The sequence below is a fragment of the Ursus americanus genome, chromosome 24 (genome assembly GCF_024610735.1).
Source record: "Ursus americanus isolate L20-20 chromosome 24, mUrsAme1.1.p, whole genome shotgun sequence".
In the NCBI taxonomy this organism is placed as follows: Eukaryota; Metazoa; Chordata; class Mammalia; order Carnivora; family Ursidae; genus Ursus; species Ursus americanus.
The window spans coordinates 31,103,031-31,118,098 of record NC_142150.1 but is presented as its reverse complement, the minus strand read 5'-3'; the positions used below and the strand labels follow the sequence as shown (position 1 = coordinate 31,118,098).

General features: G+C 50.0%; 1 protein-coding gene across 1 annotated transcript in view; it reads right to left on the bottom strand.

Annotated features, from left to right (window-relative positions):
- The window catches only part of CSTPP1 (centriolar satellite-associated tubulin polyglutamylase complex regulator 1), a 180,908-nt gene that overhangs the window by 5,287 nt on the left and 160,553 nt on the right, over nt 1-15,068 (bottom strand). The window contains exon 5 of the mRNA XM_045786554.2: nt 909-994. Within this exon, the coding sequence (XP_045642510.2) occupies nt 909-994 (86 nt within the window). The remainder of the gene's footprint in view (nt 1-908; nt 995-15,068) is intronic.

Here is a 15,068-nt window from a genome sequence, read left to right as displayed (position 1 = left end):
CAAGAAAACAGAATGTGGTGCCTGACAAAGGCCAAGGCTGGCTGGGGTCACCAGTTGGCAGGGAGGCCACGTCCAGGCTCCAAGGACAGCCTTCTGTTTACTGGAAGAGCCCATTTTAAACAAGTCTGTTTATGGACATAGTCAGCAATTTCTGACCCTAGCATTCCGTCTGTTGCTGTGTGCACGGTGTGAGCTGCTGTGCATTTGTATTTATGCGTCTATTTCTGTTACACCTGATTCCAGAAGGAATTTCAGGACATAGCCAGTGTGTATGGGGAGCAGCACAGGCGGGTGAGATAGGGCTGGTGTCTGCTTAGGAAAAGCTGTGTGGGTGGGAAAATGTGTGCCCACACACATGAGCCGGGGCCGAGGGAGACCCCTCTGATGGCAGTAAGAGCGCTGTGTGGCCAGGAGCCCCGGCTTTGGAGCGAGCCCTCTGTTCAGGTCTGGGCTCCACCATTAATCAGCTCTGCGACTTGGGCTCCTTGTGTCTCAGCGGGTCTCTGAGAGGACCTATCGCCTAGGGCTGTCGGAAGCACTAAAGTCAGTGCTATGCCTGGCACACACAGTGAGTACTGGACACACCGTGGGCGTGTCGTGTGTGTTACAGCAGCGTGCATGGCTCTAGTGACTGTCCCTATCACTTAGATGGATTTGCCGCGCGCTGGCTGGAAGCGCCATGGCTTTCGTTGTCTCGAGAAGGCTGAGGGAGTCAGCTGTCAGACCGAATCTTGTGACCAGCAGTGGGAACGAGACATCCTGTCTGTGACCCGTGGTGAAGCACGCCACCGAAGGCAGTGGGGGTGGGGGGAATGTGCGTGCCAGGCAGCAGATGGAAAGGACGCCGGGGTAGGACAGGCAGACATGCCCCTGACAGGAGCCCACATGGGACCCTGGAAGGCTCTCACCTGAGTAGTAAAACTGGATCTGGAAGGCAAAAAGGAAGTCTGAAAAAGACATCAAGCAGTCCATGGCGTCATCCATGAGCACAATCCTGAGGGAGAAAGAGGGAGAAAACGTGAGAGAACGTGTGTGTGGGGGGAGGGTGGGGTGGGGCTAGGGAGCATGTCAGTGAGCTGTTTGTGGGGCTCCAGTCTTTTGGGGACAGCAAGACATTTGGGAGAGGGAATCCCAAAGGCCAGCTCCTCCAGTCACCTCACTTCTCCATCAGTGGGACTCTGCCACCAAGCTGCACGACCAAGGACAGGCTCCCAGTTCAGTCTCGGTGGCACCAGCTAGTGGATGGAGCGTGGGGGTGGGCAGCAAGGACAGGGTGCAACTGTAATGCGGCCAAGATTTCTTTTCATATACTCAGCAGCAAATCCTTTCATCCTGCAGCGAGGACCATTTAGTTCAGAATAAATACAGCCGAGCAGAAAAGGCAAAAAGAACAGCCAGGAAGCTTAAAGAGGTCTTGGCAAGTGGCACTGAGATTTAATAAGCTACCAAGGGCCCAGACGACTACAGGCACCTCCGTCCTGGGACACGGACGGCAGACAAGGGAAGAGGGTACCGAGCTACTGGGGACTCTGCCCTTGACAGGGTCTGAGACACACCCCATCTTGTGTCGCCATGGCGGCTGTGCCCCTCCTTGCTGTCTGCTCCCACAAGCGGACCACCCCCTGCGAGGCCCTCCCACCTCATAGGAAGAAAGCCATCTGATGACTGAATGATCAGACCAAGGCCATGTTCACACTCTGCTCAGGGCCTCGTGCAGGAGGGCACAGGAAGGGAAGGAAATTAGCACTTGCTGGGCTCTATCCAGGTGCCAGGCAGGGCGCCAAAATTAGCTACTGAAGGGGAGCGGGGCCCCCAATCTGTTTCTGACTGGCCCTCCTGGCTTTGTCTTTCCTGTTTGGCAAAATTGTTTTATTCTGCTCTCTCGTGTATTTTTTGAAATCTCTCTTTACCTCCTTGTGTCAGAGGGTCCCCGAACAGGCACCTGGATCGGCTCCAGAGAGAGCCGACCCTGCACACCTCTGGGGGGCGGCGTTCGAGAGAGGAGAGCGGCAGGCGCCCCTGCAGTTGTGCGAGGCAGCCAGCGCTGCTTTCAGAGCTCCCCGAAGAGAGAGAGCGCCCCTCCATCCAGTCTCTAGTCGTAGTAATGGCAACGACAGGAACGGCTGACGTGCACTGAGTACCTACTTCCTGGCAGGCACGGTGCGAGGCATTTAACTATAGCGGATTTGATCCCACAACATTCCTGTGAGGTAGGTCTTGCAATTATGTACATTTTGCATGTGAAGGGACTAAGTCTCAGAGAAGTCGGATTGCCAAGACCGCCTAGCTGGGGAGTTTGCTCTTCTCCACAGGCCATGGTACTTCCATTAGGCCACACGGCCTCTTTTAATTATTATCATTATTTTTAAAGATTTTATTTATTTATTTGACAGAGAGACAGCCAGCGAGAGAGGGAACACAAGCAGAGGGAGTGGAAGGGGAAGAAGCAGGCTCATGGCAGAGGAGCCCAATGTGGGGCTCGATCCCACAATGCCGGGATCATGCCCTGAGCTGAAGGCAGACGCTTAACGACTGAGCCACCCAGGCGCCCCTCTTTTAATTATTTTTTAAAAAGATTTTTATTTATTTGAGAGAGAGAATGTGCACAAGAGGGGGAAAGGCAGAGGGAGAGTGAGAAGTAGACTCCCCACTGAGCAGGGAGCATGATGTGGGGCTCGATCCTGAGCTGAAGGCAGACGCTTAAGCGACTGAGCCACCCAGGTGCCCCTCACACTGCCTCTCTTAAAATAAAGATACAGAATATAAACACTAACATTTTATTTTGTAATCTATGTGGCTAATTTATTTTCTTTCTTTTCACCTATATTTTAAGGCCTTAACATTTCTCATGTATCTCTTGGGGAAGAAAAACATCTGCCCCAGATTTGAACGTTAAAATTTCCGCTGGAAAAAATTCAAGGCCAGAAGCAATGCTACTGATGGCCACATGGGGGCATCCTGGTCTCTCCATCAGTGGCTCCCGGGACCAACGTAGACCAGGTAGTTGCCCCCATTTCTCCTAACCCAAGAGAACCCAGGCAGGCAAAAAGGAAGAGAGAGGGCACAAAGCCCAGATTGTGATATCTGGATGGGGAGGGAGAGGCGACAGAGGACAGAGAGAAGGCAGGTGGGGCAGACTGCGGTTAGCAAAGACACCCAAACTACAGAGGAAGAGAGAGCTCTCCCAGAGCACTCGGGGGTCGAGCCACCTCAAAGCTTTCCCAGGCGCAAGTAGAGAAGAAAAAGGTCTCTGCGGAGGGAAGCCAGTGACCTTTCCTTCCTGCCCTACTCCCAGGACAGCTAAGAACCCGAATGGCCTGAAGTTAATTACTAGGGAAGAGCACTGGGCTGAGAACGTCCCCAAGCAGGAAACCACGAAGGGGAGCCAGAGCCTTTGAAGATGTTACTTGGCTTCTCTTCTTTATCATCAACCTGGACCCAGTGCTCCTGTTTACAGCAATGACCTCCATGTACCGTTTCTTTCTTTATTTCTTCATTTATATTGCAATACAATTCAAATGCCATAAAATTCCCCCTTAAAAGCGTACAATTTTTTTTTAGTATATTCACGAAGTTGTGCAACCATCACCATTGTCTAATTCCAGAAGTTGTAATTCTTGCTAATCAGCATGCTCCCGAGACGGGCGCTGCCACACCAGGGCTTTGAAGCCAATTGCCATAAGCATCTTCCTCTCGCAGCTGCAGAGAGGACTAGACGCTGCAAACAGGGCCCGCCCTTCCAGTCAGACCTGGCCTGCAGCCTCTGTCGGGGCCATTCTTTACTGTGGACATTAGCAGCCTCTTTAAAGATGCGCAGCTGGGGAAGGGGGCAGCCGTTGGAGGGCAGGAGACCCACCGCACAAGTGTGGCAGGCTCCGCGGGCAGGGCGGCTCGTTGGCTGAAAGGTGGGAGAGATCAGCAGGGTGGTTGGGGGAGGCAGACCGTGACATGAGGGGCATGTGCCTGGAAGCCAGCAGCATGCGTGCAAAGGACAGAGGGTTTTTTTTGTTTTTTGTTTTTAAAGATTTCACTCATTTATTTGACAGAGAGAGACAGCCAGCGAGACAGGGAACACAAGCAGGGGGAGTGGGAGAGGAAGAAGCAGGCTCCCAGCAGAGCAGGGAGCCCAACGCAGGGCTCAATCCCATCACGCCCTGAGCCGAAGGCAGACGCTTAACACTGAGCCACCCAGGCGTCCTACGGAGGGGTTTTCTTGGCTGCCAACTGGATCTTAGCTCTCAGGAACAGCCCGAGACCTATTCTGCTCAGCCGGAGACCTGAAGTCCTGCAGGCCTCCTGGAAATGCCCTCCCTTGCCCGCCCCACAGCAATCAATCACCAGGTCCCAGCCATCCCACTCTAGCATGGTTCTCGAACCTGCCCACTGCTCTCCACACAGCCACCTCCGCTGCCCACCTCTGCGTCTTTCTTGTGCGCCCCTGGATGACCTCCTGCCCGGCTTCCCGCAACGACTCTAGCCTCCTTCTAGTGGACTCTCCACGCTGAGGTCACAAAAACTTTTTTCAATGTGATTTTGACCACTTTACAACTCTGTTTAAAGCCCTTCACGGGCTTCCCGTTGACCTCAGAACAGAATTCCCATTCTTACTCTGGCTTATGAGCCCACATGCTCCGGCTCCCTGCCTCCCTTCATCCCTCTAGACACAGTGGAGGCCACAGGCAGCCTCCCCCACTGTGTTCCAGTCACACTGACCCTTAACAATCTTTCCAATGCTCCCTCCTTCCTCGTGCTTTTCAGACCAGCTGGTCCCCCCACCTGAAACGCTCCCCACCCTTCCTGCCACCCTCCTCCCCTGACTCCTACTCCTTCTTCGCATCGTAGCCTACAGAGCACGTCCTTGGGAAGCTTTCTCCACTCCACACTAGAAGTAGGCCTCCCTGCTACCAGCTTCCGCAGTTCCCTGTGACCTCCTCATCCTGTTCACGTCTGTCTTTGCCCCAGGAGTATAAGATCCATCAGGTGCCACCTCTGTCTCTCAGCTTGTGGCTTGACTTCAGGGTCTGGCATGTGCAGGGCACATAGTAGGTGCTCACTAAGTATTTGTTGAATGAAGGAAAGCATGAATAAATGCATGAGAGGGGCCACGTACTGTGGCCCCTTTCTTCTTCCCTGGCTGGCTGACATCTGGGTACTCCGTTCAGGTCTGGACAGTGCATTTAAGAGAAAGAAACTAGAGTCATGGAATAGGGGTAGTGAGTCACAAACCACGACATCAGACGAATGACTGCATTTAGATCCTTCAGCTTAGAAGAAAACACTAAGGAGGAGGAAGTGTGGGCTGAGACCTGACTCTTCTTTTTTGCGGGGGGAGAGGGGTGGGCAGAGGGAGAGAGAATCACAAGCAGGTCTCCATGACCCTGAGATCATGACCCGAGCCGAAATCAAGAGTCAGATGCCCAGGCGCCCCATGACCTGACTCCTGAAGACCTGCCTCTGAGGACGATGTAAGAGCGATCTAGAGTCTGGCTCCAGAAGTCCTTCAGCCTGCTCAGCTCTGTGGCTAGGCTGCTCTGTGAGGGCGTGAGATGCCTCCAGCTAGAGTGATTTAAGCAGAAGCCTCGTGCTTCCCAAAAGCATGGAGGGGCTTCTTCCAGCTCCGACAGAGTGTGCTGTCCCAAGGGTGGGACAGACGGACAGCTTCTCTGTTAGTGCCGGCTCTGCCATTTGCTGTTCGAAGGGCCTGTGGCTGCAGAAATGTCTGAAAGACCTACAGAGAGAAGCTTTTAGAAACGTTACATGTCCCACTGTCCATCTCCAAACGAATGCCTGGACCCATGAAAGTTCTGGGTATCTGGCAGTGGAATCTTGGCAGAAGTGTGGGGAAAGGCACGGGTCTGTCTTTGCCTTTGGTGACAGGGACAACCCTGGGCTGTAGGCCCTGCATCCCACAGGCAGCTCCTTCATCCTGGACTCACACTTGTCACCACTCCTAGAGGGCGCAGCAAGGAATCTCTTGGAAATGAGGTCATCCACATGTGTGTTTTCTAGTCGATGGCAGTTGGCTCCGCACCCCTTGCTGCCAGAAGCCCCCTGCTAACGAGCCAGCTGCTTCTGACACCTGGAGGAGCCCGGCGGCCACTGCTGTGAGGTGCAGCCAACAGGGAGCCGTGGCCAACAAGAGTCCGTATGTATCCATTGGATCATGGAAGGATCCTTGCAGGCGATGCCGCAGGCGTGGATAGAGGGGCTGTAGGAGAGACGTCAAGGCAGTCAGTTCAGGTTGGCTCTGAGCAGAACCGTGTGGGGGTTGGAGTCCGGGGCAGGCAACCTTCTGGAATGAAGAAAGGACACTCGGCAGGGTCGGAGCTAACCTTGAGGGGGCCGGCCCTTCTCTCCCTCCTTTGCCCAATTCCAGCAGCTGGGACGGGCTGGCTGGCCGGGGGTTAAGTGGGCGCCGAGGAAGCAACAGCTTTCAGTCTGAACCTACAGGCTTGCCAACTTTCTATTCACGCCACGGGTCAGTGTCCCCGGACTCACGGCTGCCGGGCGCTCTGCGTTGCCAGCAGCCCGGGGATCGGATGCCAGTCCACTGCTCCCTGGCCATGTCGTCGTGTCTCTCTGCACTTCAGTGTCCTCGTCTGAAGAGAGGAGATGATCACAGTTCCAATTTCATAGGATTCTGGTGAAAAGTCCACATGACGATGCACTGTGTTTAGAGTATAATGAACACTCAAAACAAGCGTGAGTTGCTATCAATAAGTGTATTCTAGTTGGCTGAAGGTGCTGGAATAGCTCAAAATAGCAAGTAAAAATAGAGCTCAGAGGAAGTGAGTGCTACCAGCACCCAGCCACGCGGAGGCTCTCGGGCGGAAGCCAACTATCTAGTTTCGAGCCCACTTTGGGGGGAAGCCAGCCCTCAGCCGGGGCCGGAAAGAAGAGCCACCTTCCTTGACAGCACCTCTTTTGGGAGGTCGGACGACTGGGGTCTTTCATGGGTGAAGCGAGTCCCCAGGTGTGCTGGGACTCAGCGTGCAGCTCGGCGGGCTGTGCTTTTGTACCCCCGAGTGAGGGTAAAACCACGCGCTGGCACCTTCAGTGAGGGGGCGGGGGGAGAAGCTGCTGCGGAAGTTGCCTGGGACGCTTCCTTAGGGTTGCCCCTCTTCTGGACTGTGGGGGTGCACCCTCATGCTGCGCAAGCTGCCGCAAGTCCAGACCCGCAGAGCAGCTTGGGACGTCCGGGTCATTGCTCTCGCCTGGCTCCAGCCTGCCCCTCTAGGGTACCCCAGACCCGAGCTGCCCTGCAGAGCCTAAGCAGCTTGATCCAGAGAGTGCTGACAAGCAAACAACAATGGCTAATACTCATTAGGGGCTCACTGTGTCAGTAAGGAACATACATCCGTCATTTCCTTTCCTTCTCATATTAATCCTATGAGGTGAGCTCAAGGAATATCTTCATGGAGAACACACAGGTTCAGAAAGATTCAGAAACTTGGCCGAGGTCACAGGTAGAAATGCAAGAACGGTCATTCAGACACAGGTCTCCCTGACTCTAATCACAGCCACACCCGGAAAGAACAGAGGCTCTGTGGTCTCTAGCGGCAGTAATACCGGGGGCGCTGTCCCTTCTCCCACTCTTGGAGATTGTTCGCAGTGTTGAGTACCCGCCCCCGAAGCGCTCAGAAGCTGAGGCCTCATGCTGCTTCTCCCTGCACAGAGCCCAAGGCCCTAGCACAGCCATTTAAACCCCATTGTCCCGCCCCTCCCGAGAAGCCTGACAGCGGGGCACCAACTGTTTCTTGCTCTTAGGATAAACACCAAATCCCGTGCATGGCCTCGTGAGACCCTCATTTCCTCTTTTGGTCCCCAAAGTTCTCAAACTCCAGAACCACTGGCTTCTCGAAGCTCCTCTAGGTCATCGCTGGTGAGAGCCTGGCGTCTTTTCCGGGATGTTTATTTCCCTTCGGCTCCTCTTCCTGCCCATCGCTCTCTACCTCCATCCTAACCATCCTTTTTGTTGTAAATGAAATATTTAAAACTTCAGAAAATGAGTCAGAACAATATAAGAAACTCCTGTGGACCCCTAGCCAACTTCATCAAACCTTACCATTTTGCCATCCTTGCTTCAATTGGGAAAAGCTTTGTAAAAGATTACACACACTGTTCAGGCCACCTCTGCACCGCTCCCTCATCCCTTCTTCCTCCAGGAGCACCATGGAAACCTGGGGGTTGAGCATCCCTCTGCATGTTTTTTATACCATCATAAGTCACACAAATGCCTCTATTCTTAAAACATTGTCTGCTCTGTTTTGCTTGTTTTCAAACTCTATCATTTTGGAACTTGGTATTCTGAGACATATCAGTGTTGACGCATGTATTTCTACCTGCACCCATTTCCATGTTGTACAGCATCGAGCAGTATGAAGATACCGCGCTTTGTTCTTTCTTCTGCCGAGGGGCTGCAGAGCACTCCGACGGTAGCTCTCGCCAACAAGGCTGCGTATTTCCTTATAACCAGGGATAGCTGTGAACTAGGCAGGGAGCCTGACACCGGGCTCGATCCCAGGACCCTGGGACCATGACCTGAGCCGAAGGCAGACGCTTCACTGACTGAGCCACCCAGGCAGCCCTACTTGTGAACTTTTTTAGATTTGCCTAAATGGCCTCAAGGTGATGGTACCAATTTATACTCCTGCCAGCACTTCATGAGAGTTCTGCAACCTCACCAATGCCCTTGTTATCAGACTTTAAATTTTTTTGCCATTTGATGTGAAGAAGGATCTTGATTTAATTGGCATTTCCCTGATTTCCTAGTGAGTTTGGGCATGAAAACACGCCCATATGCTTATTAGCTATTAGGGGTTTCCATGTATTGCCTGCTCAGATCCTTGGACTATTTTTCTACTAAGGTTCTTCATCTTTTCCTTATTGATTTGTAGGAGTTCTTCATAACATTTTTTTTAGACTAACAAGTCTGCAGACCAATCTGTTGTTAGTTATATGCATAAAAATCTTCTAGTCTCTGGCTTCTCTTTCAACTTTGAGTATGCTATCTTTGGTTGAACAGAAAATTTTAATTAAAAAAAAAGATTTATTTATTTCAGAGAGAGAGAGAGAGAGAAAGAGAGCGAGCAGGGGGAGGGCAGAGGGAGAGAATATCCAACCAGACTCCCCGCTGAGCAGAGAGCCCCAACCTCAGGACCTGAGATCATGACCTGAACCAAAAGCAAGAGTCTGATGCTTACCTGACTGAGCCACCCAGCTGCCCCTTGGCTTTTTGTATCTTAAAGAATTCATTTGCTACCTGCTAGCCATAAATATATTTTCCTCTCTTCTAAGAGTATTACAGTTTTGCCTTTCACACGTAGGTCTGTCATCTATGTGAAACTGACTTCCGAATAGGATATGCAGTAGGACTCTAACTTCATTTTTTCCTGTGTGAGTAACCAATTGCCCCATCAATGCGTATTGAATCATCCTTTTCCCTACTGCTCTGCAATATTACCTTTTTAAATATCACATTTTTATAAATCTGTGGGTCTGCTCTGGCCTGTCTGCTATGATGCGTTCGTCTGTCCTTACTCTAGGACCATACTATCTTAGTTAGGATGGCCTTGTTCGTAACCAAGTCTTGACAGCTGTTAGGGTGTGTTCATCTCTAACTAATCCTTTAGGCCCCAAACTCAACATCTCTTCCTCATAGAAAAGCCTTTCATGGTTCTCCGGGTTAGGGCTGGTCTCCTGTTTGTTCCTATAGCACTTGGCACTTCCTTCATTTAACGTCTGGGCTCTATCAGTCTGTAGGTTCCTTGAGGGGCAGAACGACATCTAATTTGCTTACCATTAGCCTCTCCACAAGCATAACGACAGGCACATAAGAGGCACTTATAGGGGCGCCTGGGTGGCACAGCGGTTAAGCGTCTGCCTTTGGCTCAGGGCGTGATCCCGGCGTTATGGGATCGAGCCCCACATCAGGCTCCTCCGCTATGAGCCTGCTTCTTCCTCTCCCACTCCCCCTGCTTGTGTTCCCTCTCTCGCTGGCTGTCTCTATCTCTGTCGAATAAATAAATAAAATTAAAAAAAAAATAAGAGGCACTTATAAATATTGGGTGAATGAAATAATGGAGAAGGAAAGGATGGTCTGTTTTGGCAAAAGACCTTTTGGGGCGAGCCGGGGAAGAGATCTAGGAAGAAAGATATTGCCAGGGAGAGGCATAAAGAAAGACAGACACTAAGAAAGCATAAAGCTGACTCCTCAGTGCAAGGCGTTAAGTCTGGCAGATACTAGATGCTCAGGAAACATTTGAAAAATGAATGCGGGAATCCATTCACTCGTTATAATTTTTTGAGGGCCGTGTGACAGGCATTTTACATGCATTATTTCATTAAATCCTAAAAACAACTTTATGGGACAGGTGTTATCATTATTTCCATTTTACAGATGAAGAAACTGAGGCTTAGGGAAATTGCTCAGTGTCGCAGGCCAGTAAGTGAAGGAATTGGGATTGGAGTCCAGGGCTGTCTGGCTCCAGCGCTTGAGTCCTTCACCATTAGGTATCTGGCCTGTGTGACACAGGGGCCAGGTGAAAAGTGACCCTCTGAAATGGGGGTGAGTTGTTATGTCTAAAACCAGATTCCTTAGGAACTTGGGTGTTTTCGAAGCACTGTCTGTATTTAGCACATAACCATGATAAAAGAGGTTTTCCCCGATTAAACATGTATTATTCACTAGGGAATCGGGCCTTCAGTGAGGGGGAAGTGAGTTAAATCGTGTTTTAGATGACAAGAGAGAGAAGAAAATGTAATTCCTTTGGATACAATCAATTCTAAAATGCCAGGATGAGACTGAGTCAGTACTTCTCCCAGCGTCGTCCCAGACCGTCAGCATCACCCAGGAAGCTTTGGGAACGATGAATTGTGGATCCCCACCTCGGATCCACCAAACTCTGGGGATGGAGTGCGCCATCTGGGGTTTAGTAAGCCTTGCAGGTGACCCCGTGTCACGTGTGCCTTGAATGGGCTACAGGTGTGATAGTCCTCTGGGCCCAGGAGGGAGGAGGCCAGAGCCTGCAGGCTCATCACGGGCAGCTCCATCTTTACTGAATTTTGTTATGTGTATATTATTTTCTGAGTGTTCTGGAGTGCAAAAAGGCCAGAAATAACTGCCTTAGGGAGCTGAGGAACTTCTCATTTATTTTTTAAAAATCTGATAATAATGCCAACATTACTTTAACAGCAAGAAACTATTATATATTGAACATCTACAATGTGCTAAACTATATATATATAAAACAAAATTATATATATATCATATTATATATAATATATGCATATTATGTTATATATATTATATATACATTTATATGTATAATTTTGTTGTTGTTGAAACTTACACCACCCTATGAGTTAGTTACTATTATTCCCTATTTTACAGATAAGGAAACAAGGCTCAGAGAAGTTATGAGACAGCCTCAAGGTCACCCAGTTAGTAGCACACCGGTGGCATGGACCCCCAAGTCTCTCCAAGGCCGTGATGCTTGCGCTCTTACAGGTCAGGGTCAGTACTACCACTTCTAACCCTGAAAGTTTACTCTGTGCTAGGCATTACTTTAAGCACATTGCATACTTCTTTAATTACTACAACTATTATTATTTCCATTTGACAAATGAGGAGACTGAGGCTCAAAAACTTACATAACTTTCTTAAGGGCAAAAGCTGGTAAACTGTGAAACCGGGATTTGAACTCAAGAAGTCTGGCTCCAATTGCATGCTCCTCACCTTCAGGACAGCCTCCCAGTGCAGGGAGGACGGAGACGGAGATTGAAGGATGAAACTACTCACTGACCCCATGGCTGTGGGAATATGTGAGGAGGAGGGCATCTGTGGCTAGGCCCGTCGTGCAGCCCGTTTGCTGTCTTTCCTCCCCTGTGCTTCCCGCGCACACCTGCTGCCCCAGGGCCGGGCCACGGAGCTTGCAGACCCTCCGTCAGGCACATGTGGAGACGCCATGCCCCCGAACAGGCTCTGGTGTGCAGCTGCCTGTGGGTGACATTCTTCTCTGCACACGTCATCACAGACATGAGCCTCCTTCTGCGGCCTGTCCCCAGACCTCAGGGCCCTGAATAGTCAGCCCAGCCACGAGACGGGAGAGTGCAATGCCTCTTCTAGCAATAGTAACGGCTTTGGAGGCCTGACCACCCCCCATTGTGATTTTGATCAGAAGCCTGATCTTGTGTGTGAGGAAGCTGCGATCTTGACCTTCAGGACAAAACAGGAAAGGCTTAAACAATTAGAGAACACTTTCAGGGACATATACAATTTTTTTCTATACACACACCAGCTGGAGTGGAGTGGGTAAAGAACGGCTTTGGGGAAGCGGGTTGACACAGAAGCCAGAAACACAGGGAGCCAACAAACTTCCCCCAGTTCTGAATTCAGGTCCAATTTCCTAGCCAGTATCCCAAGGATTGCCCTAGGCCCTTCTGTTGTTTATACTTGCATTCCCAGAATCCCCTCACACAGCTACTGACAAAGATTGGCTACAGGGCTTCTTCCTACTCAAATGGAGAGGTCTGAATTTTCTATCACCCAGTAAGCATCTTGGTGAGAAGGGGATAAGCCTCATTTCTAGCCACAGCTAGGGGAATATCACTCCAGAAGTTGGTTGGTATCAATAATTGTAAGAATCCGTGAACTGGAGAAGACTATGTTACTTCTATTCTAATCTCGAGGGCTTATACATACCAGATTGTTCGGAAGGGGATGGGAGATGGGCGGGGCAAGTGCCAAACTGTGGCTGTGGGGGGTTGAATATCGTCCAAAAGGTCGCCCTCATTAACTTGCCACCCACCTTTCAGAAAAGGAGGACAGAAACCAAGGGGAGATGTCACAGAGTGGTGGCAGGCAGTGACTGGAGCCCAAGTGATCCTCTTCCAAGCCCAATGTTCAGCTCCTTGAGGGACAGGAACTGTATCTGCTCATCACTGCACCCCCAGTGTAGCATCGGAGCTCCTGGCGCGAAATCGGCACTCAGGAAACGATGTAATGAACTACTGACACCTAATATGACATGGCTGAACCCTGAAAACAGGATGCTAAGTGAGACAGACTAGTCCACAAAGGACCACATAGTGTATGACTGGATTTATTTTAAAGCTCTAGAATAGGCAAATTTATAGAGACAGAAAGCGGATGAGTGTTTGCCCAGGGCTGGGGACGAGGGAGGGGTTGGGGAATAATGGCTAAGGAGTGCAGGATCTCTTCTGGGGGTAATTAAAATGTTCTAAAATGGACTGTGGTGATGGATATGAATATCTTCAGTGAATATACTAAAAGCCATTGAATTTTATACTCTAAATGGGTGAACGATGTGGTATCTGAATTGTGTCCCAAAAAGCTGTGAAAAATTTGTGATGAATATATAAGTGAATGAACAAATGAACATAGGGCACAGTTGCTGATTTTGTTCCTAGAGTTACGGACTACTAGCACCATGTAAAGTCTCTGACAAGGGGTATCATTCGTATGTTCGTTCAATCGGAGACACTCACAGGGTGTGTAGCGTGCATCTAGGTACTGTGCTGAGCGACACGGGTCCAGCGGCGAACAAGACTGATACAGATCCTGCCTGAGCTCATGGAGCGCACACGCTCACACTCACTGTTTCTTTTCTCCTTTTCTCTAGGAGTTCTTTAGTTAGAGATCACAGTTGATTTTTATCATTCAGCTATGTAGAAATCATAGTACGATCTTTAAGAGTACCAAGTTTCCCCCCAAAATTTTGGGTCTGAATCTTCCTTGAAATGATCTGACCCCAGGGGGAGCTATCATTGGAAATCTCAAGGTAGCTCTACTTGACTGCTTTTACTTATTTATTTATTTTTTAAAGATTTTATTTATTTATTTGACAGAGAGAGAGAGAGAACGCAAGCACACAAGCAGAGGGAGCAGCAGGCAGAGGCAGAGGGAGAAGCAGGCTCCCCACTGAGTAGGCAGCCCGATGTGGGGCTCCATCCCAGGACTCTGGGATCATGACCTGAGCCGAAGGCAGATGCTTCACCGACTGAGCCACCCAGGTGCCCTTACTTGGCTGCTTTTAAATTACAAGAGATAATCTCCCAGATTTTATTTTCAACTATGGGGGGGGGGGAAATCTAAATCTCCTTTGGATAGCAGGCAAGTTAAAATGGTAAGACTTACACGCAGCTTTTACCAGTGGCCAACTGCCCCTGGAAGAGGTAAGTATCCACTGAAGAATGAAGGGAAAAAGATTTTGGGGTGCGTGATCACTAAACAAGTTGTGCACATGACCCGCAAAGTCAGTGCATGAGCGGCGAACTGCAGAACAGCCCAGCCCAGTGGGAGGCTGGTGTCCGCTGCCGGCAGCAGAGCGCTTCCCACCTCTTTAGCTGGCGGAGGAGCTGGCTGGCTCGTTTCAGAAGGACTGAGGTGGTTCTAGGGGCAGTGCCGCCGATGCAGCTGTGGTTTCAGTGAGTCGAACCACGACGCAGAAATGACTTCACAACACGAGCAGGTAGGAGTGTGAGGAGGTTAAGAGCAAAGTCTCTGGGTTCAGGCAGCCTTGGGTTCAAGTCATGCCTCTGTTCCTTACAAGCTATCAGTAAATTCAGGCCACATACTTGACCTCTTTGAGCCTCTGCTTCCTGTTTTGTTTTTTTTAATTGAGTTATATCAGTTTCCTCTTTAGTAAAATAGGAAGATAACAGTTTTTATAGGATTGAGATAATTAAAGTAAATGAATTTAAATGAAACAACGAAGGTAAATGCATATATTATGATTTAGGTAAGATGGGTATTTAAAAAAGTATTATTAAGACTACTTTTTTAGGGGCGCCTGGGTGGCACAGGGGTTAAGCGTCTGCCTTCGGCTCAGGGCGTGATCCCGGTGTTATGGGATCGAGCCCCACATCAGGCTCCTCTGCTATGAGCCTGCTTCTTCCTCTCCCACTCCCCCTGCTTGTGCTCCCTCTCTCGCTGGCTGTCTCTATCTCTGTCGAATAAATAAATAAAATCTTTAAATAAATAAAAAAAGACTTTACTTTTTTAGAGCAGTTTTAGATTCACAGCAAAATGGAGGGGGAGGTGCAAA